The 27,271-nt window shown below is 40.5% G+C and overlaps 1 protein-coding gene across 2 annotated transcripts; it reads right to left on the minus strand.

The window, feature by feature from the left end:
- Positions 1-7,011: 7,011 nt before the first annotated feature.
- ADHFE1 (alcohol dehydrogenase iron containing 1) lies at positions 7,012-27,037 on the minus strand. Of its 2 annotated transcripts, XM_018079778.2 has the most exons (15): positions 26,957-27,037; positions 26,656-26,693; positions 24,376-24,419; positions 24,128-24,181; positions 22,772-22,926; positions 22,408-22,604; positions 21,930-22,007; positions 20,647-20,752; positions 19,278-19,430; positions 18,055-18,153; positions 17,048-17,126; positions 16,833-16,929; positions 13,566-13,723; positions 9,788-9,916; positions 7,012-9,191 (listed from the first exon to the last, which is right to left on the minus strand). In XM_018079778.2, the coding sequence occupies exons 1-14, from the start codon at positions 27,010-27,012 to the stop codon at positions 9,833-9,835; spliced, it is 1,398 nt and encodes a 465-aa protein (XP_017935267.1). In that variant the 5' UTR covers positions 27,013-27,037; the 3' UTR covers positions 7,012-9,191; positions 9,788-9,832. The 2 variants fall into 2 exon arrangements, with proteins under 2 accessions (XP_017935267.1, XP_017935261.1); XM_018079772.2 differs by having other exon boundaries at positions 7,012-9,916.
- Positions 27,038-27,271: the final 234 nt, after the last annotated feature.

Consider the following 27,271-nt stretch of genomic DNA (forward strand, 5'->3'; position numbering starts at 1 on the left):
TGCTTTTCCCAAGGGCTGAGTCTGTTCAGATACATTTGGAAGAAACAAGTGTAGATGCTTGTCCTGTTTACCAAGTATGTCAGAGCTGATAAACTTAAAAGTAATCGAATAAAAAAGTCAAATATGGTTACAAAAACTGTAATTAGAATTTTGAGTGATTTAAGATAAGTGTCAGAACCTCTAGACCTTATTTATCCTGGCCTCTGTGAACAAATTAATCCCTTTTCAACACAGCTTTCTTCCTGTGAACTTAGTGGGAAGCATCTTGGTACTCTCCGTATAGGCAAGGAATATTGCCAAGGGATTCCCTGGACAGAGCTCTTCCCAAGGCAGGTCTCTGGCTTCTACCTGGATCTTGTACCTCGTTGTATAAGAGGCAAATCTAATCTGTACTGAGCCCCTTGAGCCTATTTCTTACTGTTAGCTGGGGAATATGATAAGGATAAACCTTAGATATTTTTGGAATGGGATTGTGAACCAGAGTGATGCACAGATAACCATTTAAAAATAAGATGGGATAAAACTGCACATGCATGCTGCAGGCATCTACTCTAAAACACTTCCGTGTAATGCAGTGCCAGCACCACTTTTTGTGGAAGGAAAACTGCTTCATTTCATTTTAGGGCCAGAGAATTGCAACTGCAAATGACTGAAAAGGAAAACGAACAACAAAAAAAAGCAAAATAGAAAGTGAGCTTCTCATACACAATGCGTTATTTTTCTCTAAATGAAAGGAATAGAGAGACAGATACACTATCGATAATTTCACCTCCCACTTGTAGGAGACTGAAAATCTGGTTCAAAATTGAAGTAGCACTGCATGGTTGAAAGATCTGTGAATAAGTGAAGAATTGTCAAAAGTAACATTTGAAGTTGCATCTGGCTAGAAGTTGCTGTAACAGATTTTTCCTGAATGGGAATAAGATTGAGGCATTTAAAAAATATTTTGAACTTTAAATTCACTACAGGGGATCAGGTGAGAGAGATGCAAGAGCTCTTTAGTTTGGAAGGACTAATGCACAGACTTCTCTGCTAGTTGGGAAAGAAAATACCAGCCAGACATGGAAGCCAGGCTGAGAGCATCCCCCCACTAGTTACGGGAAGATATTGCAGGATCCTGACAAAAGAAAAAACCCACAAGTCTGGTTGGCTTCTCTCAAAAAAGTTAAATATAGATAATTGGGCATTCACAAATTTGCCCTAAGCTTGTAAAACACACTTGAGTAAGTTCATATGATGATTATCAAGAAACACAATGCCCAGGACTGCAAGGTTCAAGTCCCGCAGAGCTTGTGCCAGCAGAAGGGATTGCACTAAGCCAGTATTAAAGCTAAAGCCAGGCTGAGCACGTGGAGGCTTAACAAGCTTTCATATACTGGTCATGTACTGGTAATTCACAGAAAGCATTAAAAATGTCAACAAAGGAGCGATATGTCCAAACTGGGCTGTGACAACAATAGCTGATTAAAATGCTAAACTTTATTACATTTGTCCTTGATTTATTAATTTTTCAGGCTAATTGATCAGAGATGTCTTTATTCCGCTGATAAAGTACAGGGATTTTTGTATGGGTTTTTTCACTCTTGTTTTCTTTTCTTTAGAATATTTTGACTATTGGCTCCTGCTATGAACATAACCATTTTTTGGGCAAACAAGCATGTTAATAAAAGCTTGTCCTGTGGTTCCTGGATTTATGCAGTGGTAGCCCTCTTGCTCTAACTGCGTACTGTGTCTCACACCATATGCAGTAAAATCCACTGCTTGGCTAACCAGGCACAGAATACTTAGGATTTCTCCAATGGATAAGTCTAAATAATAAGGCAACTTGAGCTGTCACCTTACATGTCTCTAGTATGTCCTCACACAGCCATCAAGCTCCTTTTGCCACGTGCAACACATGTGCTTTGTGGGGATGAAAGTCTTTGGAAGGTATCAAATGGCATTGCCTCCTCTGGCTCAAGTTCTGTGTGAAAATGAGCACTAGAACAAGGACCATCATTACTGGCACTCAGAAACCCCCGTTCCAGAAACTTAGAAAACAGGAAATAGAAGCTGCACTAAGGGCATATAAGGAGGATCAAATTTGTGAATCCCCATTTGATCCAGACTTAAGCTATGGGCCTGTGTGAAGCAGCCAGGTAGCACAGGAGATGGCACTGCAACAGAGGAGGTTTTAAAACAGCATGGGAGCACCAGTCTTTGAAATGTGAGAATTTTGAGGTAGCTTTTGTGCAGCCATTACATCACATGGCCATAGAGCATGCACATATGAATCTGGAGGGAGGGGACCTCCTCTGATGCCAATTATCCTAAAAGTTTTTGCAGAGATGAGATGGTTTATCTGATCTCCCTGCTGGTTTGGTCTTTGTCCTCTCTACTGATGCTGCCAAGAAGGGGTGTCAAAGATCTTCTGTTGTAAGTACTCGACTTGTTTGTAGGAATCTGATTAAAGTAGATCACCCCAGATAACAAGAGGAATTAATGCTGCAAATACATAGGAGAGGATTTTCAATCTCATAAGCTACATGGAGGTCAGTACAAGTCACGCAGCAGCCTCTGAGATCTCTGATTTTCGCAGAACTGATGATCTTTACTTGTCTTTTTCCTCTCTCCCATTAGCCTTTACACTTAAGCATTTACCTTTATTAATTCAGTTCTACTTGTAATCTGTTTTGCTGCTCTGTCCAGTATGAGGAAAGTACTGTACAGAGGTAACCCTGGGTGACAGAAAACCAAAAGGGAACAGGAAAGAGTTTTTTGGGCTTTGCAATGGACATGGCACATTCTCCTTAATAACTATATAGGTGTAGATTCCTCATCCTTCAGGTTTTTATGATGTTTTTTAAAATGCATATTCTGATCTTAGATGTCACCCTGAAGTCTGATGTTCATATATCCTCTCAACTTGGTCAGCCAAAATTAGTAGACTCCTGGATCCTAGCATTTCAACTTTCTCTCTCTTTAGCATGTAACCACGTTATATATTCACGCTCAATGTCTCAGCTGTGAACAATTTTATGCAGATGTTTGCACTCATGTCAGTTTTTCCCAGTGCCTTGCTTGCTGTGTGCATGCAGCTGGCTCTGGTGAAGGACATACTTAGACTTTAAACGCCCATCAGCCGACCCTGTGCTGCCTTCGTTTGGCGCTTTGGTGATTTTAGCTTGGCTCTTTTGGGTAGGTCCCCAAACCGTGCTTTACAGTGGGTGATGTTATAATTTCTGACATGAGAAGTCACAAACGGTTACTTTACTATCAAAATCTGCCCAATAGCTCTCTGCTCAGTTTTGCCAATTGGAGGAGTCCTAATTTTAGGGCTTCTATTTAAAATACAAGTACAGTAGGTATGAAGCACACCAGCTTGACCACACCAACAACTAACATCGGGAGATGGCTACATGAAGGCTGTGGGATGTGTTATTCTAGGATGTCCTAACTGCCTGAAATGCAAATGGTGCCACTGTGAGTGCATCTGAACGGGACCCACATGCTCCAGAGGCGGGAGCAGAGGCTGCAACCCTCCGGAAGGGAACACCGAAGTGCCACCGCTCACATCACAGCACTGACATGGCTTTGACCCTTCCTGGGGAGGCTCTGATCCACTGAAACAAGCGTTACAGAGGCTCTGCGGTTTCAGCAGTGTAAGGCAAATGCAGTTCAGGCTCTCTTAATGTTAATTCCCATTTGCTGCTGCTTGGATAAGCATGTAGTGACAGCTTTCATGAGGCAGGAACCTGTCCATTGGAAAATGGATTATGACCACCAACTCTTGCACATAAACAACTAATGGTCACTAGTGAGACACCCTAGGTCTGTGCTGGTGACCTAGAGGTGAAATGACTTTCTTTGTCTATTTGAATCAGACCCCTGATTGAGTTGGGGGGGGAAGTTCTTATCTAAACAACCATTAATCTTTCTTAAGGTGAAAGGTCAGAAGAGCGAGTTATTCAATGTTAACTGTTTTTTTATGCAATCAAAAAAGCTTCTTTATTTCCAATGCTATCTTAAAATATACAGCAACACTGAAACATCCAAGCTTTCACAGTGGTTTTTTGAAAGTGATGTCAGCTTTTAGATAAATGACTAAGTCCATACACAGTGTCAGCCCCCCACAGCTGTGTCCATAGCCATACCAACAATGCCACACAATGTTTTCCTTAAATCCCATAAAGGCAAGCGACAATGCCACAGAATGAAGCGATAACGTATTAAAGCTGCTGACAATCAGTCTTTAACATGTGTTATCCATTTGACTGCAGGTGTAAATCAGCATTTCAATGTCAAGTTGCTAATTTAAGGCTGTATGGTCAAACATCTAAACAGAGTACCCCAGAAAAAGCACAAGTGCACTGGCAAAGTAGGTCAAAGTCACTGCAGGTCAGGGAACACAGAGAAGAAGTTCCTCATCAATAAACCAGTTTGTCCTATGATATATATATATTTCATGATACAGGAGTATTAGATTAAATTGAACATTTAATGGGAGCTCAGACTACAGGGTCAGCACAACCAGCATTCTGTCACTGTTCAGCTGACTTTGGTTGTGCACATGCTGTCAGCGTACATGACCACAGAACCAAGCTGTGTGGTTCTACAGGGTGACATGAATTACCACGTGAATTATCCTCAAAGGATACACGTCATGTTTCCTCTGCTTTCGCTTAACTGTGCCACCTCATGGATGTACATTAATTTTTCCCCTTTAATTTCATATTAGAGAAATAAGGAAAATATCTGCTGCCATTTGTTGTAATTAGAGTTCTCTGAAAATGGAGTACATGTAATTTTTCCATAGAAACTAGAGACTGAAAGTATTTGTTTTAATCTCCCTTTCCTCCACCTAGGAAAGCAGTTAACTTGAGAACCTGATAAACGTTCCATTGAGCTGTGTCAAATGGTTGTCCCTCTTATTATTTGGCTGTAAACATTTTCTACCAACTCACTCGTGGCAGCTGTTTCTGTACAATGGGGAAAAAAAACCAGAATTGCATTTTAGAAGACTATTTAATGGGATACTGGGACTGGTAAAATATAAAACCGCATTCGGAAACATTGCATGTAAGGGAACTGTAGCATTCCTAATGATAGCCCAGGTTTTGGGCTTTATTTTTGTGTCTCAATTTCACTGAGAAATTCAGAGCAGCAGAAGAAGCTTCTCCTTATTTTCATGGACCACTACACATAAAAATATGCACTAAACATTTTGTAACAAACCGACCCTGTGTGATTTCTCATATGTACACTGCAACCCAATGTGCAGATGGAGTCTGCAAATTGAGTCACTGACAGTCCCACCACACCACTACTTAAAGAGAAACTACTTCTTCTGTAGGTGGCCTGGTGGTACATCAAAGATTAAACCAGGTCTCGGGGAAGGATTAGCAGGGGTGGGTTGGTGTGGAAGACCCTCTTCTCACTGCTCAGGGCTGACACTGCAGCAGACAAGCAGTTTGTGTGCTGCTGCATGAGCTACAGCTCCTGGAGAGATCAGGAAAATGGTGCTATCACTTTCTGCATTCACTAGCTGGCGTTTGGATTTAAAATAAGTACCTTTTCCTTTAGAAAGCTCATAGGGATGGTCTGAGGAAAAATGGAGACCCTACCTTTAGGCCTCTTGCTGCATTGCATCAGATTGCCCTTGTCCCTTCTGCACAGACAACACTTAATGCAGTGACAGATTTACTAGGTGGGAGCTGTTGAGTCCAAGGCACACTGCACGTGTCCCGGAGCACTGTGATACTTAAGCAGATTTACTCGGGGGTTATGGAGAGGGCCTAGACAGAGCTGGGCTGTGTCCCTTAACCACTGCTCTTTCTCATCCGTTTCTTCAGGTCTCAGGGGGATGAAAAGCCAACTAGAAGACAGAGGATGACAGACTTGGCACAGGATGGTGCAACAAGGAATGAGCATACACGATAACCTATCTGTAGTTTCTTCCAAGTTTATTCACACAGGAAGATGGTGAGAGTTTTTGGAGATTTAGGCATGTTGATTACATATTTTTTGCTTCATTGTCTTTTTGCTTTAAATGCTGGTAAAATCAGTACTGGAATGGGAAGAGGCAAGGGAAAAGAGGGGATGGACAAACTACTGTACCAACTGCTCTCATTTTTATAATCCCAAGCAGAGACCCTGCGAGCTCTACCTTGTGAGGGGAGTGGAGTGAGCTTTTCATTTTGTGCACTCCAGGTGAAAATATACCCACTGGTAAACTACTTTCACCAGCACTTTCATATGCACTCGTTCACACTTGCTCCCCAAAGCTAATCTTATTAGTGTAGATGGACTGAGTGAGTAACCAGATGGGCCAGGTTTTGTTTTCTATCTGCCTGCACAGAACTCAGAGAATACAAGACTAGGGAAAAGAAATAGCAGGTGAATGTCCACAGCAAGAATCATGAACGTGATAACTCCTACTCTAAAAGGAGTCCCTAAAGCCTCTTCAAACCAGCCTTTTGTCATGACTAAATAGCTGACATATATGCTTACTTAAAACCTATTAAAAACCATGGTCTATATGAACTGGACATTTGTTCTTCTTTATATACAGACTGACAAATCCTTTTATATAGTTACAGCTGTTTAAGGCAGAAAGTAAGTCTCTGACTCCGCAAGGAAGAGGAGTGACTCAATCAAGCCCTACTGCTAGCAAGTATGACGTACAAGGATCAACAGTGTTGTCATGAAATATGTAATAATATTTACAACTGATTATCTACTGGTTATGTATTGTGTACTGATTATGCAGAAACAGCCTTAAATGTTCACAGAAATACCATGCAGCAGTTCAGAAGCTTTTACTTCTGGAATGCCTCTACCACTGCTCTCAGTTCTCATCCATGATACAATGTTTTTGGGTGCACAGTGCCAAGCTCACCAGGCAAGTGACTTTGCAGGAGGAATCATTATGGTCCATGAAGCCAGTGAAAGCCTCCTCCTCTGAATAGTTTTGGTTCATAGTTACCTTGTAGGATTGAACTAAACATGACAGAGTTAAACACTGCTCTCAAGCACTTTCAAACAAGCTTGTGTTTATTTTTGTTATTTGCATTTCAGCATCATCTAAACATAGTAACAGATCTATCACAGAGGGCTTGAGTAACAGAGTGGTAACAAGAGCCAGAAGAACAAGCTGCCCAGACTTCACACATGCCAAATCACTGCTGGACACTCAGAATTACAGTGTCACCCCAGCTCCCCATACAAATGCCAGACTCATGCACAAAAATCGACATGTTCAAAGATACAGATACATTTGACCAACTAGGTCGTTTCAGTACAGAGTAATTTAGTAAGATAATACATGAAAAACTCCACATAACTCTTCAGCTGTGAATAAAACTACAACTGCCTGTGAGCCAGGGTGTGACTCCCTGTCACATCACCACTATTTGAAAGACAGCACCGTGGGGTGACATGAGCTCCCCCGATTTTTCCTTAGCAAATTTGCACTAGTAACTAACAACTGGTGGTGGGAAAACCACTACTTGTGTAGCTGATATCTGTGAGCGAGACTTCACAACCAGTTTAAGTCAGCTGAAGACTCTGATGCTGCGAAAGGGCTGTGGAAGACAGAAAGGGCCCTTCTTACAGCACCATCTGCTTAAGTTGGGTTAGGTATTACATCAAACCCTTTGTCTCACCTGCAAAATATGGATATCAGAGGGGGTATGAGGTTTAATTTAAAAACTAGCAAGAGCTCTGGGTTACGTGGTATAGGAAGTTAAGTGTGAGGTTCTGTCAGGTGGAAATGCAGCCTGCCAATAACTGCCATACTGGCATAAATGGCAAATAAAAAGTGTGCGGGAAGGAAATATCCTACCTCCCTAACTAGCCCAACAAAGTGCCTGCTGAAGTGATGAAATCACTGAGTGCTGCTCAGTTCCCCAGAAGTGCATTCTCCCTAAACGCAGTGTGACTGCCATGAATTAGGCTCCTGGACAAAAAAATTCTCTCTTCAGGAAACCGTATTGCTACTACAGCTTGGAGAAAGACAGGAGTGGAAAGACAAAACAGGCCAAAAGTTTATATAGAACCACAGAATGGTTTCGGTTGAAAGGGACCTTAAAGATCATCTAGTTCCAATCCCCCAGCCATGGGCAGGGATACCTTCCACTACACCAAGTTGTTCAGAGTCCCATCCAGCCTGACCTTGAATGACAGGGTTTGACAGAAGGTTTTGACAAAAAGTGTTTTTTTCCAAAACATGGAAGCTTCGCACAATATAACGAAGTGAATCTCTTGCTATTACATCACCCCTCGTGACAGAGGTACTTGTGGGCAATTTCAGCAGAAGAAAAAGATTCAGAAGGACGTGGAAATCAGATGTGTATCCCAGCGCAGGCTGAGGCATACTGGCAGTGCAGTCCTATGGCAACTAAACCTGTTCTGTTGCTAAAAACAACCAGGCTTCAACCATAGCATCCATCCACCTATTTTAACAGCACTAAAACAGATCCAGTGTCAATATTGAGTACACATCTGTTCTCAGATTCTAGGACAGCACTAGCTTGATCAGACAAACATCTAAATGCAAAGGTGAAAGTATAGAGCTTTCTACTTCAACAGGGTGACTGAAAAGTGCTCCCTTCCCAGCACAAAGAAATAAGCACACGAGAGGTTATGGGGTTCTTCTCACATTTGTCTTGTGCTGTGGTAGCTGCATGAATCAGATGCTGAAAGAGTTCAACACAAAGCAGAAACTGATTTAAATGAACTGTACACACAACCACATGAACCTTTTTAAAAAAGAAAAATAGTATTAAAATTTTAGTTTCATTTCTCCCTTCCCCACTTCCCTTTCTCAGTTGACAGTCAACCAGCTGGTTAACTGCTCTGAAGGTGCAGGCTCATTCCCACATTTAACCAGTGCTCCCCACGGGGCACTGTGCAGCCATATGCTTCACCACCAATTTTTAATATTGAACCACAGCACACAGCCACTTCCTTAAGCTGGTGGCTGCACTGTGAGGGACAGCACCTGCAAGAGCTCAGCAGAAGCAATTGATTCACAGCAAAGCGAGACACAGTTGAGAGCTTCCTTCCACAGAACACAGCAGGAAAAAGGAGCTCTTGCCTCCAGAGACAGAATGACCATGATGGATACTGTCTTGCTATTACATGGTTCCTGTTGAGCATGTGACCATGTTTTACTCTGATTTTATTCCTCTGATGAACACTTCACATAGATCCTAAAAGGAAAGATAAATATCTGACAATACATGTGAGAATTTTAACCCAAAACAAATTTTCGGGAAGCCTTTTCCAAACAACTGTGAAAGTATATAGTTTTTTTCTTAACCAAATAAATGAATTACCCCAGTTCAATAGCCTTCTTAGCAAAACCAGATGGTAAAATGATGATAAGCAGAACAGAATACAGTAAGCTGACATTTTCTGCAGGGAACTCCCCCTCCCTAATTAATAACGATCTTACTTATTTTGTAACTAGCATGACTTTTCAGAACAAAATCACGGATAATTTAAATAGAAGTATAATTTGCAAAATGGTTTGGAATATCCCTTAAAACATTTTTCCACCTTTGATCATCTCTAAAGCACAAGAAAGCCTTCACTACTGCAAGAAATCTGCTCCAACTTTCATGCAAGTCAATACCACTGACTACTGAGCAAAAAAGAAACCACTGTCAAGTCTTCACTTCAAAGCACTGTTTAGTTAAAGATGAATTGCATGACCTTTTTGCAGTGTACAATGGAACAGAGGCCAAAAATACCCAAGTTCTTCCATGCTCTAAACAAATTCAGCGCTGTATCTGTAAGAAATTACCTCTCTGTTAGAATAGAGCACACTTTTCAGAACACAAAGTTTAAGCTAATAAAGCTTCATGGAAGCCTCGAAGAGAGCTGATAAGTCCTCTTCTGTTTGGGGACGTGGTGATAGCTTAGTCACTCTCTCCTACAAGATTAAAGAAAAACTAAATTACATAAGGTTGCCAATAAAATTAATCAAACAGTAGCTGAATTATGTGTTTCTGTACTACATCCTTTACAGAGAACAACAAGGTTTTGCAAATAAGTAATCAAGGTTGAGGCATCGTCAACTGTACAGGACTTTCAAGAACATATTACCTAAAATTGCCTATAATTAAATACAGAGAAGCAAGATTAGAATGTCATTCAGTTGCAGAGTCAAGTACTGCAAACACGGGCCTTGTCCGTCAAGATGTCAGTACGCTGGAGGATATTATCTTGGGAACACAGTCCCTTTTAAAATTCATTTGCCAGCATTGGAACCAGGAGTTCGAGTTTTAGGGACCAACACTTTCAAAACACAACATCTCTCAAGGCCCAGGAACTGCTGTAAATGGGCAGAGCAAACAGCACTTGTAACTCAGACTGCAATAAAGGGACACGGTAAGATATAGTATGAAACTTCTCAATAAACAGCCTGACACCTTGTAATCAGAACACAAAGTAGTTGTGGTTGACCTTCATTTGGGTAGTGATTCAACAGAATTTGTAGGTGCTGAAGTACCACTGACAGAGATGAAACCCAGGTATTTGCTTCACTGCTCTGCTGGACAAAATAACCACAAAGGCAGGGGTGGAAATTCAGAAAAGCCCCGTGCTACTGAGGATGAGGAGCTGTATTAGTGTAGGTGTTTGGGTACTGCAGAAACACTCAGCTGAAAGGGCCTAATGCTAACGTACTCATACTGGTTATGATTAGCACTTCTGTTTCCAGCAACCAATGATTTTAACATTTACTGAAATACTGGAAAGAGTTAGAAATGTCCACAAAGACAGAAGCCAGACTTACTACAACGAATGCAGTATCTTTAGATGAATGTGGTATATTTTGGCAAGAGGAAATTTCTACAGCTACAACCTGTTTCAACAACTCCCTTGTGGAAGATGCTGTCCCCAGCTTTAAATCTCTTTCCCCTTTTTCACATGTGAGACAGTGGATGTCATTTGCTAAGGTCCTTGCTTCATGCACCAAGTGGGATGCTGGGGAAGGGGCTCCTCCATCCCCCTGCCTGGGTGGGAGGCTGAGCTGAGCTGCCAATCTGGGTGGAGCACACACCCCTGCCCAGGGTGATGCCGCAGTGCAATGCTGCAGCCGCTCCACTTTCCCCTCAGCCCACAGGGATGCGATTTGTGGGCAGGCTGGATGTGGTTACACAGCAAGAGTACCACCACACTGCAAACTTAATGTGAAATACGGGTCTAGCATGGTGAGGAAGCCAGCTGTGAAGCATTCACAGTTCATAATCATGGTTAGCATGGCTTGTGATGAGTGTGAAAAGTGCAGTTTCGCGTGCATTATTTTACCTACAGGAGAAGCTTTGCTGGTGCATAAGTAGCAATCAAATGGTACCTCTTTCCCCATCCCTGACCAGTGTTGCTAGACACACAGATCCAGCCGGAGAGAAGCTTAAGATTCTTCTATGCAGTTTTGAAACCAAATGGAAAATTCAAATAGTACTACGGCAAAAGTGTGTTGGTTTTTTTCACACTCATAATATGCAAAATATAACAACTCAGTGCTCAAATATTCATAAATTCATCAGGCTTACAGTAGGACACTGTGGGCCAAAGTACAGTTTTGCAGCTCTGTGCACCGAAATGGCCAGAGTTATCTGTAAAGCCACACCAGGAGACAGGAGACAATCACCCTGACAGAACGTAGCATTTCCCAGCTATGTTGACAGAAGGCTGCAAACGGATGCTCTTCCTTTATGCCTCGACACAGAGGCACCAGCACTACTTCTGCACAAGCTTGCTGATATTTGCTGGTGCCCAGACAGCAAGGCCCTGGCTCCCTTAATCTGACTCAGTGCATTCTGGTTTAGTGCCAAAACTGAGTAGCTCAAGGCTCATCACTGGTTCAGCCCCATTGTAGCTGTCTCTGGGATGTCTGCAGGGGTGGTTGGGCCAGAGAACAGCTTTTCCACTCTCTCATTTTCTCTCATCCTCTCCTCTGAAACACCACCACAGGGCCAGCCACCTTAGACATCAAGAGAGCATCTTCTGCTAGAATCACTGCTCTCTGCAAATAGGATCAATTTCAACAAACTCACTTAGGAAGGAAAATAAATCCTGTTTTAACTTCAAGCACAGGTGTTTGCCCCAACAGAGTTCCCACATAAATTCTGACAGTCAGATTAGTTTTGTTTTCCTGCAGCCTGCACTTCGCAACATGGAATAAACTTTGCATACTTTTTAGTGCTATAACAACTGCATCACACTGCTTTGCTGACATGAGTGGGTCAGTGCTGTATTCCAAAGCAAACCTACTGCAAGATGAAAACAAAAAAAAAATATACCAAAGATTAAACTGTATGGACTAACTCTGTGGCTAATACATTTTCATCATGTAACATCTTATATACAAAAATACAGAAACTCTCAGGTCAACTCATTTTACACAGTACAATCATCAATGCCATGAGACCACAGTAAATGAATGAAAAGTCAATTTGAGCTAAGCTCACAATCAAACAAAAAAACCCTTCAACATCTTTTGGAGAAGAAAACCTTCTCCCTCCCCCAGCTATACAAAACTAGTCTTCAACGAGATGTTTTGCTTATGATGACCTAAACATAATTGTTTTAAAGAAACATATTTATCTAAACAAACCCCCCAAAGCCCCGTAACAACTAACATGCATAACCTATTTGATGGGTGCTCAGAGACCTCAGTTTTCTCCCTGGCTTTGACACCACTCTGTGTGTGTGATCCTACATAGTTGCACCTTTGTGTCATTTTCTCAGGTATAAACAGGAATATTAATATTTACTGTTAATATAACTGCTCTAAGTTGCTCTGAGATTTATGATTGAGAAGAACTAGACATAGTAAGAGGTCTGCTGTAAAAAACGAATAACCTTTTGGCCTAAAAAATTTTCACTTTCTCCATAATGTTTATTTCCCTTGCAACTTGGTGGAAATAAATGCTAACTGGACAGAAGAGTTCATAGCACATGAATCAAACTCTCTTTTTACAAGGAAGACACTGGATTTTGCTTTTAGAGTGGTGTGCTGCTGTTTGTAATGTCCTTGTGGGCCCTGAAACAATAACGAATATCACAAGTTTAATCTATATCATCCCAGGGGACCTTATTTCAAATTCTGATGGGGGTCAATGGAGCAAAAAAGCCATCTGGGAAGAAAAATGCAACTTCTCAATATGGAAAGTTTAATGTAAAGTAAGCTCGGTCATTCTTACCAGATAATGCTTGGTATTAAGGCTTTATCCATAGCCCATCTGCATACATAATTAACAGAGATAGGAAAAAGCAGTATCTTCTACAAAGATCAAAGGTCTATGAAAAAATCCTCTTTTTCAAAAACGTGACATTTAAAAAACCCCCCGAACATTTACCCATTACAGAGTACAGCATTCACTCAATCCCACTGAAAAGAAAAACCTAAACTGTGGAATGAAACAAAGCACAGTCGAATATCTGTAATTTTCTCCATGTTAATTGTTTTCATGCAGGAATAGAAATAACATTTGCTTGAAAAGAAGCAATTCTGGTTTTCCCAGAATCTGTTCTATTTTATTTGACAAGAAAAACTGTTTTGTTTTCTGTCTTACCTGAGGCAGAGTGCCTTTGACTAATGCAGGGATGTCTGCTTTGGAATAACCAATTGCAGCTAAGCCATCATCAACATTCAGATCAAATAGGAATTTCCGGAGTGTGTCTGCCAAAATAAACCCTGCATCTTTGATTCTGGCAGTGCGGATGTCAGCTCCTAAAATAAGACATAATGCCTTGACTGTAGGGTGGAGAGCGCGGAGGAAGCCTGTTCTGGACTTAATTTAATCATAATATCAGCTGAATACATATCCATACACAACAGTCGCTGCCGTAAAAGCAACACGAAGTAAAAAGAGGAATCAGCCTTCATTTTACAGTTGGAATAGTTTGTGAAAGGTGAAATAAAACAAGATCAGAAGCAGGTAAATGCTGCCAAAAAGACTAACTGCCACATGAGGTTAACTTCCTTTTCCTCTGTGCTTACAGGGAGAAGCACTTTTCAGACTGACTAACTGCTGGGAGGAAAGAAGCTAACGCATGAACGTCAATGGTATTTATTTTTATGGACAGTGTGCCAAATGCTAACTTCATTTTAATGCCTTGAGTTTGCTGACATCTAGAGGGCTCTGCTGTTCAATTACAGATTCACATACAGGACTAGAGCATGTAGGCTGAAAAAGGCAGGAGATGGCAGGGAAGTGTTCAGGGGGCTGAGTAAATCCTAAATTTAATTTGAGTATGTGCAGACTTGTGTAGGATGATGCAGAACTGAAGGGGAGGAACTGATATCTTTGAAACAACTATGGAACAGTAATGAAAACATCGATATAAAAAGAAAGATTATTAATATTTCTTACAGAATAGCTTGCTTCCCCTTTTTCGATGAATGGTCAGGACTTACTTAAAAGTAATAATAAAAGCATGTCCATACAAAAGACACAGGTTCCTCCACATGATTTGTTTTTCAAACTAACCCAAGCTAAACTGCTTCTCTGTGTAACCTCAATGATGTTACACCAGAACTATGTTAGGTCCAAGTGCCATACTGAGAGATGAGTAAGAGCACTAAATAGCTACAGGGAAAACACTTCCTGTGGTCCTCACGCAGTTCAGTGGAACATTCAAAGGGAGTTAAAGTGAACAGAAGACCTACAAGCTCATTTGAAGAGCTCAGATATTTGGGTAGTAGGACTGTCAGTGCTATAGCAGATAATGTCTGGGAGAAATTGATAAATAAGATATGACAGAGTCTTGTACCAAGTCTTGTGCTATTTAGGATTATGGCATGAAGTCTGAGTTTATCCTGGGTTTTGCTATGGAGGAGTAACTGAGACATAAATAAATAATAAATAAATAAATACACTATCTTCAGATAGTACAGAAAAAAGGCAAAAGGAGGAGGATAAAACATGACAGTAAATGTGACTGGCAGTTTTAAAATATTGCTATAGTTCTAGTACTTTCTTTTTGCTCAACCTAAAGGATACATCAGTCTTTGATTGCACTTAAGAAAATTTCTGACCACACGCACACCTATTTCAACTATTTAAGAATCCACCCAGGGAGGTATTAAGATTTTTCTGGATCTACCCAAATTCACAGCTGTACCTACACATAACATAACTATTTAGTAATCTGCTTCATGTCATAAAATACCTTCTTAGTCACTGCATTTGGCAACATGACAGATTTGAATCGGCTACTGTAGTCAGTTAGGCTCTGGACTGGAATCAGAAGTAAACACCCCAGATGGGAAGTAATAAATTCAATTCCCTGTGACACGTTTTCGGCAGAGTCCCTTTGCAGCAAGGCACACAATGACATAGTTAAAATTTCTACGGACAAAATTAACAGAGCTTCTAGAGACAGAATTTATAGCAGCAGTTAATACCACAAAATGTAAAGGAACTGCTTTTCAGCCACTTGTTTTAAAATCAAGAGCCAGAGTTCAAATTCTCTGATATTCTGTGGTGACTAGTTATCCAAAAACATTTTCTTTGTCTAATTTTAGCTCTGTGATATTGCTGTAGGAACACAGACATTTAGTAGTTTAGCATATGATTCCAACTAGGTTTGTGTTCTGGTTTGACCACAGGCAGGACTGCATATTTTAGAGGAAGCCTGAAGAGCCTCACAGACAGCGCTTATGAAACAAATGGAATTTTCCCCGAATGTAGTTTTTCTGACCATGTTATTTTACGACCTCTTGAAAATACTGTGATATTTTCACTGTCTATATAAGTCCCATTCTTTCTTGGGGATGTTTTCAGATTACTTATACAAGCAAGTCATAGATATGGCTGGATTGCTGTGACTTGCATACAGAAGGCTGACCATACAAGGGACTGAACACAAATTTTCCAAATACAAGGACAGCTGGCCTAACCACTTTACTCTCTGCACTGCTGCCTGTTTGACTGTGAGTGCTCCTTAGCCAGCATGGGTATTAGCAGCAGTTTAGTTACAACACAGAGCCTAGTGCAGACAAACACCTGATCTTAGACATAAATAAATTAGCTCACTGCAGAGCCAAGCTGTCACAGCTAGACTGCTAACAGCTCTGAGATTACATCACTGGAAGCTGGTTTATTACACACAGTCATGCTGGGGGTGCAATTAAGAGGTATCCTTTCTCTAGGACACCTTTTTGTGATGGGTTGCACTGATAACAAAGCGCTGTATAAACAGGTAACCTTTAAATGAGCTGTCAGCCTGCAGCATTTACTTTTATTCTGCTAAGAAGCAGAAAAGGTCATTTGGCTTGTTAATCCACTTCTTAGCCATCACATTTGACATCAGCCACTGAGAAATTCCAACACCTACAAACAAGCTTAGGCGTACATTAGAAAGACCCAAACCCACAGTTGTGTGCCACGAAAAAAGAGCAGGAGTGATTTGAAACACCACCCTGTTCTAATTCATTGTCAAAGCAGGGAATTTGTTAGGCAAAATTCTTTCTTTTAGCAAATGCACCTGAGCACTTGTTCATTTTATGGTAACTACTCTCCATAAAGCACCAAGAGATATGCCAATTGCAGCCACTTTCCTTTGATTTTAGCTGTCCAGTTTTCTAGCCAAGAAGATGATTTCTCCAGCTTGCTCCTCTAACCACATCATTCAATATCAAAATTTAGTGTTATTCGAGCTAACTTTGCATTACACATAACTCCAGAATCCTGATTTTTAAATTTAATGCCCTCACAACAACAAACAACAATTGCTTGCACACATTTTTTTTTTCCTCTCAAAAAAATTTTTGGAAATTGGAATTTTTGGAAAGAATTCCATTTGTGCATATAAGCTGTATCCATAGAGATTCCTACCTAGAATCTCTGCAGCCTCCAAGTGCCGCTCAGGATGTATCTGGGCTGTGAAAGCGAACACTGCTGGTGATGTCAGCACTACAGAAAGGCCATGTGGCTGGGAAAAAAAAAAAAGGACATGTACTTTTAACTTCAGTATGCTTCAATGCTCATTAATGACACATAACAGACAACTGAAACGTACAATACAAACCCAAAGATAAACCAAGTTTTACCACTAAAGAGTGATCCACATTATAATCCTTTGGTTTATAAGTTTTCACCAAACCAGAAATAGGGTAAGACATTCCATGGCTGGAACAGAGAGCAGAGAGCAAGTGGTTAGGGCAGCACTCCTGGTATTTGGAAAATTTGCTTTCAGTCCCTTGTGTGGTCAGTTTTCGGTATGCAAGTCTTTTCAGTACAGATATTCAAAAGGTATTGACATACAGCTATGGTGTGGATATCAGGTACAGACAAACCTCATCCCTCTGCACCTCAGGGACATAGCTGTAAAAAACAGTACCTCCTTACTTTGTGAGTGTGAAGTTATATTACTCCATTGACTGGACTGAAAGATGTTCGGTTCCTGCAATAATACAGATGTGCCAAAAATACCATAATCTGCATCCCTACATGATGACACTGCCTAAGAAAAATAAATGTTAATTTTAAGGTATAATTAAAAGAATAGACTTGCTCAAAGAAAAGGAATGAAAGGAACATCTTTGAAAAGAATGACCGCTAAAAACTTCACACAATTCAATCTCTGAGATTTTCATCCAAATGAAACTATATTGCCTTACAATAATAATTACAGCTCATTTCAGCCTGCTGATTGCCTACCCTACAGACAAACTCACAGACAATTGCATCAGTTCAGAAAAAGCACAAGATTACATCATTCTGTCTCACTGCAGAAAAGCTGGCATGAAATCTAACATTTTAGATGTCATTGACTTTTTTTTTTACTGTGGTCTTTACTATCAAGGAAGGTAAAGAAGGCCATGTTTTGTAATTTTTACACAATTGGATTTGAGTATCACAAGCTAGAATACACAATCCTCATACGCATAAATGCCAAAAGCCCATCAATTTCTCACAACACACAGCTCCCTCAGCATCCACAGGCCAGGCTACAATCCCTTAATATACATTCAACAACAAAGGCAGTGACATCTTTGACAATCTGAAACAAACACTAGTTAGAAGTTGACCTCATATGGGGTTTGTCTGTACTCACCAGAGATGGACACCAGCATTGCCAAAGCCAATACCAGCAAAAGCACTTGCCAGATGCATGTTGGCTCTTGCTTCACGGTCTTCAGGGTTTCTGATGGCTCTGTGCACCAGTAAATTCACAAATTACTTGGTGATTTGGGAGGGAGAAGGGGGAGAGGGCTTCTTTATGGACAGATAGACAAAACCCTCTAAGATAAGCTGAGATAAAATGCTGGAAACAGGATCAAGTCACTGCAGTAAGAGAACAATCCTGCTTCTGGATCACTAAGTAGATCACACTGATTCAGTGAAGGGCAAGCCTCTTTTCACTTTTCCAAAAACTGAGTAAATAGAGTGAATTTAACCAGATTAACCTCAGTGGTGATTTAAACAACTCTACTTTGGAGCTCTGGCCATTCTATGTACAGCTCAAGGATCACTCCACTCATTAGGTGGTGGTCTAGACCCCATCACCTGTTGTGGGAAAAAGACAGGGTTCCTTGCCTTTCTATGCCTCAGGCTCCTTGTGTACTTTGACAACAAGGAGAAAAAGTCTCGTGAATAGATTCTACATGAACAAGAAAAACTATTTTGACTAGCTAGGTACTGTAAAAAGTCTTTTACAACAAAACTCCACAATGATCTTTAATAGAAGGGCACATGGTATACAAAAGCTGTATACCGGCTAAAAGTTTATTGGTAGGAATCAAAGTCAGCTTCCAACTAAGCCAATCCTTATTCTGAATTGAAGGTCTTCTAAGTATGAGCAGGTTTTCGAAAAATGCATAATTTTGCACATTTGTAAGTGTATGTGGCTACCTTCTTGATGGATGCGTAAGTATCTTAATTTACTCTGATGGTCACAGAAGTTACATCAGCAGTATTTTGTTCAGTTTGTTACATATTCCCGTTATACTGTTATAAAAAGTTGATTCTTGGAAAAATATGTAAATGATGCTCCCATATTAACTGAGGAGCTTGAAATACCTTTAACAGGACTTCTAAAATAGATTCACAGAGGCATTAAAAAGCTACCTCTTCAAGAAACCTATTAACCCCAATTTTACTTTCAATTTTATTTGAAAAAAATTTTTCCTTTATTTAAGAAAAACCCAGGGTAGAAAATGAAAGTTTAACGTTGCAGCTTGCCTTAACTTAGCCTAAAATTCAAGCTCTTCTAAGTATCCCTTTCAGGGCACTGAAGACAGAACATACTGCGAGGCAGATGGCTGTTAAATGTATTACCTTTTCAAATATTTAGCCACAATACGCAGAGCATGAAGAGCCCAGACATCACTGACAGGGTTGCTGCCTTGGTAAGCTGGTCTGTTGATTGGGTTTGAAGGGCAGGGACTGCGCATGTTGTAGGGAAGAGCAGTGTATGATTCGAGAGCATGGCTAACAGAAAGATTAAAATATTAATTATTAACTCCATGTTACTGCCCTGCTGTCCTTTGAATGCAGGTTCTTATTTATTTCTGGTGTTTAACAGTTGCCAAAACCAAAAATACAATCTCACAGACAACTGGGAGAATGCCGGGCAGGCGCCTCCAGAGTGCTTCACTCTCCAACAAACACACAGATGGCAAAATCCAAACACAGCTATTATCTATCAGCTCACACCATGCTTAAAGCTAGGTTGGATGCATTGGCACCTTGGTGTGTAATGCTTTTCACTGAAGAACACTGTACATGTGCAATGGGTGCATATCCTTTCTGTGGGACAGGAGCTATAAGAAGCTTTAGCACAGGAAGCATCGCTAAGGTACCTTTCTTTTAGAAGTATCAACCTTTAAAAAATTAGGGGTATGATATTTAAGCTGAGTGGAACTACCAACAGTTTAATCTCAGATTCTCATGAATCTGACCACATAAAGAAGGGGCACTGGGTACTTGGCTACATTCAGATGTTTAAAACTACAGATGTTTAAAACCATTTTCATTGGTGAACAAATGTCTTGGTTCCATTACAGATATTGCAGTCCAGGGTACTTCACCAAGCTTGACAAATCACTGTTTCATTACAGCTCTATTGCTTTAATATACACAGAACCCAGAAGCAAAGTAAGCTCTGGCTCTCCAAATAGAAATGTCAGTGCATTTTGTGAAATTAAAAGCTGTAGGTTTAAGATGAAGAAAATTTTGTGCCAAGTGAAAAGCAAATTAAAGAGAGGTTCCAAAGATGACCATAATTGGGTGAAGACCTGCCAGCATCTCACAAGCCTTTACAAACTTTTATTGACACATCATGGCTTTTGTTAGAAAATCCTTGTTCTCTGTTCCCTGCCATGTCTGTGAGACATAATAAATACTGTCACAATTCTGATTAATAGTCTCTATGATATCTTAAAAAAGGACACCTGGACCCTCTTCTCTGACAACCACCATCCTGGAAGCAAATTTCTGCAAATGAGTGATTTGGTTCCATACATTCTGAGGGAGGCAGTGAAACTAACTAAGAGGAAAGTATAACAGAGCTCCCCTTAACAAGAAGAGCAAAAGGAGAAAAAAGATCATCCTTTTCTGCTCCCAAAATATATTTTTTTCTACAATCATCATAGTACAAATACAAATATGTAATAAGTTCAGGTAGCAGCCTACACAGAAAACTCACCAAAGCACATCAAAGCCACTGTTGGCCACTATTCGTTCAGGCATAGACAGTGTGTGCAAAGGATCAATGATGCCTAAGGTTGGCTTAATGGCTCTTGAAGCAATACCTGCAATATGTAAAGTGAGGAAAATGGGTTAAAGATTTTTTGCAACAAAATAGGACAAGCTTAATGTTCAAAACATCAAAATAGGGAGGGGAACTTATTTGAAACTATGAACGTAAAAGTGAAGAGAGAGAAGGGAGAGCAAGGAGTATCTATAAATGTAGATCATAGGTATCTTACTGATGATGAAGTCCCTGTAACAGGCTTATATGATTTGAGACTTTTGCCTTAAGTGGCAATAGCATTCTCTCTCTGCTTGCAACACTCCCTGAGCAGCCTATACTTGCAAAATGTCTGTGCTGCATGGCATCTGCAGTATTCTTAAATTTGTATCTCCTGTGAACAGTCAGAGGGCAAAACTGGTTTGGGCCTCCAATCGATCGCTATTGCCAATTGCTGTCTTCAGCATCTGTAATAACCATGCCCTCATGTTTTGGTTATGGAGGCACAGATGTAGCTTTGAGGGAGAGACAGACAGACAGAGGCTGATTGACTACGTATAGACTAGAAAACTCTTGAGCTATTATCAGAACACCTCAGCACACCCATTTGGGTCCCAAGCACTGCAAACTGCATGGTATATAAAATCCACATGTTTAGAAGTAAAACCTCAAAACAGCTATGAAGCTCGAGATGACATTTTAGCCTTAATCTTTATTTGCCAGGGATGAAAAGGCCAAGGGAAGACTGTCCCTCACTTGCACAGCATCCCAGGCCTGAGGTTTCAAAAGTCAGGAAAAGGAACATTTGGTTGCAATTACACAACAAAGAAACAGAAGTCTTAAAAGCAGAAAGAAAAACACGGAGGAAATAAGGAACAGTTGGTTGACCCTGAATATAAGTAGAAATTTCCTTTGCAATTAACATTTTCTGCCATTTAAGGACTTGAAAGATTTTAGTTTCCTGTTTTGCCTTCAAACTATAATCCAATGTATTACATAGGCATTTCATTATGTTAATACGCTGTGAATTTAATTCAAGGAGGAAACCATTAAGCTCTTCAAATTTGCCTGTGGCAGTTGACTCAAACAAAATGACACCTGAAATGAAACGCGGTATCCCTTTCTTTCACAGCAGGGAAATAACAAAGACATTGGAAAAGCAGTTGTCTTGCACAGCATACAAAAAACCCCAGAAAACAAACAAACGAAAACCCCCAAACAAAACAGCAAAACCTCACCGGTTTTAACTTTTAGTTCTTTGAAGTCAAAAATGGCAACACCAGTGGTTTCACTTCCAGTGCCAGATGTTGTAGGAACTTAAAAGGAAGAATGGGGATAACAACAAATAATATATAATATTGCAAAATAAGTAAATAAAACCACAATAGTAACACCACCAAAAACACAGGAACCAGGAAATCTTGGAGGAATCCCTGATCCAAAGCCAACAGGTCAAAGAGAAACTGTTACTTTGATCTCTTTTCTCAGTAAAAGCAGTCTAACTGAGCTAAACAAGACAAACTAATTACAAAAGCTCTGATTTTTACACTGAAGTAAATAGTAAAATTGCTGCTGAATACAACTAGAGGAGAAGTAAGCCCAGAGGAAGCTGAAACAGTCATGGTAAACTGATTTTAACAGAAATATCACAGAGAGTGTAGAATAACTCCCCTTCCCCCAAGCCCTCACTCTCCACATACATCCCTCCTGCTTTACCTGCAATCAGTGGCTTGAGGGGAACAGTGACAGGTTTCCCTTTCCCAATAGGAGCATTGACATAATCCAAGAATTCTGATGCAGGGCTGGCTGCGTACAGGTTGGCAGCTTTACAGGTGTCTATCACAGACCCACCTCCAACAGCAACATAGGCATCAAACTCTCCCTTTCTGGCAAATCTAATGGCGTCCAGGAAACTTGGAAAACAAGAAAGGATTTCCAATTAGTCAGGATTAAACCAGTACACAGGGAAACTAATTATTAAGATCAGTATGCAGGTCATAAGGTGTTTAAACAGCCACAGGGAATGCTGGAAAGGCCTAGGCACTACTTGGAGAAGTGCACTATCAGAAGTGAGTAGTACCTTTGGTCTGTTGGCTCCACCCGGACATTATCATATATCTGAAAGTTTATACCATATTTTGCCAAGGAATTCAATACTGCATTTACAGGAGGGAGTTTGGAGAGGTTTTTATCTGTCATCAAACAAACTCTTCTAGCACCGAGATTCTGCAGGTCCTACAATAACAATGACATTAAAAACCAAATGACTAGTAAAAATCATACACTGAACAATTTAAAAACTGATCCAAATCAACAGATCAATTAATAATAAAAAACCCCAACCTAAAAATAGTTGATTATTGTAAAATTTTTAAAACCATATCAGCTGAAGAAAAAGATCATTAACCACACACATATAGGATGCAGAAAGCAGCATAAAATTTAAAGCTGCCAAACCGATATAGCTGAAGTCTTATGACAGAAGAAAACTAAAGTTGTTGAACCACATGGTTAAGACTAGAGTAAAATGTAAAATGTAAATTTTTTTTAAAAAATATTTTTTCCTACACAATTCCTGTGACAATAAAAAGGTTTTTTCACAGGTTGTCTCCCCTAGATTCCTACCAAAGCACAGGATCAAAATCTTGCAAATTTAATACTAAATATTAATCTACTGATTAAAAATCAAAATAAGGTGGCAAAAGAGAGAAAAATACATCTTAATCTCTGCTAAATTAATTGTCACAAGAGTTACATGATACATGCAATTCTAAATAATTCCAATACTGTTTAAAGACAGAGGTTCTGTCTAATTTCATTTACTGACTGTTATCTTGCTTTACAAATTTGCAAATAAAAAAGAGAATTGTTAATGCCAGAAATGCCAAGAAAGGAGGAAAAAATGATAAATGAAAAAAGCCAATGATAACGGCAAACTGGAACAACGTATTCAGGTGAATCATCTCACATTGCTGAAACAAAAGTTCTTCATTTTCATAGTGCAAACTCAGAGCTGAATGAGTATCTAGCTAATTTAATGAAAAGTCTCTGATTCATTTTAAGGAGCAGTAGAAGAGACAAAAGTGATCTTGAGAAAATCCTGGTGAGTCACCAGGATTCAAAACTTTCTGAATTAAATTCCCTGTCAGCGAAAAGTGTTGTTGCATAATCCTAGCAAATCATTAATTATCTAACTATCCCCTAAGCTGCATTTCATGTTCTCAGTTATACCACAGCAACATTGATGCTTCTGTTCTGTACCCAATAGTATTTTCCAGCCTTTTTACACTGGTATATATGACAACATATACTGCAAATTGGTGGAGATTCAGACATGCCATAAATAAATTTTCCTTCATAAAACTGATTGATAGCACCATCAGCCCTTTAGAAAGTAACTTTTCACCAGAGATGGACTTACACCATAGCAGCTTACCATGCCAATCTCTTTTGTAACTCCTTCTCCATATCGGATGTTTGAAATGGCCATCTAAAAAAAAAAAAGAACAAACCAAAACCAAACAACCATTTTTTCCTGGAAAAATGGATAAATGGCATCTACTACCACACAGACAAAGTGAAATATAAATATTTAATAATGCAATTATTTGTTGAATGCCATGTTTAGCAATTAGTGTCTTGTATACTACTTTTAAATCAAATACATTTGATTATTAAACCTACCTCAAATGCATAGTCTGTATTTCCCAGGGTAGGCCGCTCAGGGACTGGAATGGCAATGAAACAGTAAAATTAGGGAACAAAAAGTTATTGCAATCTGTTTCTCTACACTAGAGTTGACAGACTTCCTTGCTTTTAGAATCACTAATATATTTGCACAGGTCGTCTCAGCTTGTCTGGATAACAGTTACCCATTTCATCCCTTAATGGTTGTGAGATTATCTAAGTACTTGATTTGATTCATATAGTTCAACAAAACAAGTATTTTTTCCCCTTCTTTCAAGAATTATTTCCTATAAAAACCAAACAAGTTAGCAGGAAGTTTGTATGAGAATGTTTGCAGTCTGCAAAGACCAGAAAAGCACATGATAAGTGGAATTCAGTGCTGGTACAAGCTGATACAAGCTGATAGGTGCTAGAAATGTGTAGGGCTACATGATAACCTCCAGAACAACTTTTAAGACAAATCCATGAGACATCCTCCATGTACACCTGAATAGAGAAAATCTTTTGTATGTGTGGGAGCAGTACTAACAGGTGTTTACACTTCTCTTTACTTCTGCCTAGTCCTGAACTAGCAGGTGAAACTGAATTGCTTGCTAGAAAACTAAGAAACTGCATGCATTTCTAATAATAAATAAGAATTGGTGTGTTACTATCAACCTTACTTAGAAGAAAAGATATTTAGAAGGACAGTCCTTCAGTCACAACCTCTCTCAGTCGTGTTGTTCTTGCATGAATCATCACAAAACTCAATTTCTGGCATATCCTGATTTTGCCACAGAGTGAAACAAACTACATCAACTGACACTGCCCATTCTTCTCCAAGAAAAGATCAGATGAGGCATTCTGCTCTTCCTGCTGAAGTCATGCCTTACATGTGCTATATTAATTGAAAATATGTAATTTGGGTTCAGATCCAATGAGTGAAGCCATGATAATGAGTCAAAGACACTCTGGGGTGCACTGAAGCACTGACCCACAACAGTAACACATAGATGTATTAAAATCCTTTATGCATTTTCTATTGAAGCCCAGGCCAGCTGCTATCAGCTCTTTCATTGCCACCTCTTGCCAGGTTGGACATGTCTGACCTCTCCTGGAGCTTGAGTCTGCTGTACTTTCAGTCATTAATTTGACAGGCTAAGAATATGTCCAAACCATTTACCCTCTTGCTTTCTGATAGTATAATAGATGTCCTTTTGTTATATTCTTGAGCCAAACTTAACTTTCAGGAAATTTTACCTAGTTTGAAAATTGCACTATTTCCTTCAGCACTGCCAAGAAACATAAAGAACTTTTTTTTTTCCTCTACAGTCATTGTTAAATCAATTCTGACTATTTAGAGACACTGAACTGATATCATCTTGCTACACTATAGACTCGATGCTTAAAACTTATGGAGAGTGTGCTTAACTAAGACTTCTGTTTAGGAAGAGCTTAATTTGAATTGACTGAGTAGATCATCATGCAGACAAGCAGAAGAATGAGATTCTGTTTCTCAGTTGTGCTATTGTCTTACTGTATGATGGCCTTGGACAAAACAAATATCTGAAGATAGATATGGCTTTTCCATATGTGAAATGGCAATGGCAATTTTTTAAAAAGTGTCTTCAGCAAAGCATGTGAAACCAAGCTGCTCAGAATTACCCATTACAGAAATTATGGCCAAAAAATACTAATTTTTAGTGGATCTAGAGACCAATCAGCTATCTGGACACTGACCCAAACAGTTATTCTCACAGCCTCCCTACAGTCCATGCACACAGAAACTCCTCCAGGGCGGCTTGGTTACTCAGCACAGGTTTCCTCCTCTGACTCCACAACCCTGACCTGAGCTGCGTTCTTGGCACTGACTGTACAAAAAGCCTATGGAGATTTTATTCTCCACCTTTGTGAATAGCTACTTTTTATCCATAATGCTTCATGTTTCCTTTCTAATGTAACAGGTGTGTACCCAAAAGTAGATCTAAAGTGGAGATGGCTCAGGTGGTGACAGCAGTAGTAGCAGCCAGAGCAAATGTCTGATCAACTTGCCTCACGGGATGGGGAAGGAGGGGACAGGAGGCAGTAACTGTGGTTTATGTGGGAACAGTGAATCTCTCCAACAATAACCAGTATCCCTGTAAAGCTGCAAAATACAGACTGCTTACCTTAACCTTTAAGCTGCTCTCCTTCTCACCTGTTACCTACACCTCTGCCTTGGTTACACTGATACATACGGTTCTGCAGGGCCACGGTCTCCTATAGGATTTTACTCTGGAGACACAAAGTAAGTCTTACCTTGGGAATAAGTGTGGCCATGGCTCGGGCACCGACATCTAGTTAAAATGTTTAAAAAAAAAAAAAAAAGAAAAGTATGGTTAAAAGGGGAAACTAAAGCAGACAAACGAATCCGTCCTTGCCTAAAAGTCTCCGGCAAGCACCCATTCCAAGGGCCTCCAGCGGTGTGCGGCGGGAGGGGGGACGGAGCGGCCGCTGCTTTTCACTCTCCACACGCGGCTCCCGCCCGGCCCCGGCCCCCGGCAGTGCCGGCCCCGGGGGAAAACCCTTGGCCCTCGGCGCCCCGTCCCGCCGCACTCACGCTGCCCGCTCCAGCTGCCGCAGCAGGCGAGCGACCCGCGCCCGCCCCGCCGCCATCGCGCACTTGCGGCCGGACGAGGATCGGGATGGGGACGGGGACGGGGCCAGCGGCAGCGCCTCCTCCCGGGTCAGGCGCCGCTTCCCGGCCCCGCACCAGTCGCACGGGTGAAATAAGAACTGGCCGCATTCAGTCCCGCCCCAGTCAATGCCCCTGCGGTCAATGCAGGCACCGAACTGCAAAACCCAACCCGCGCCTGTTTCAAGGCAAGCAAAACCTCATTGCTAAAATACACAACACAGAGTGTCCATGAAGAGC

Source organism: Manacus vitellinus, unplaced genomic scaffold (genome assembly GCF_001715985.3).
Source record: "Manacus vitellinus isolate BGI_N305 unplaced genomic scaffold, ASM171598v3 scaffold_1_pilon, whole genome shotgun sequence".
NCBI classification, from domain to species: Eukaryota; Metazoa; Chordata; class Aves; order Passeriformes; family Pipridae; genus Manacus; species Manacus vitellinus.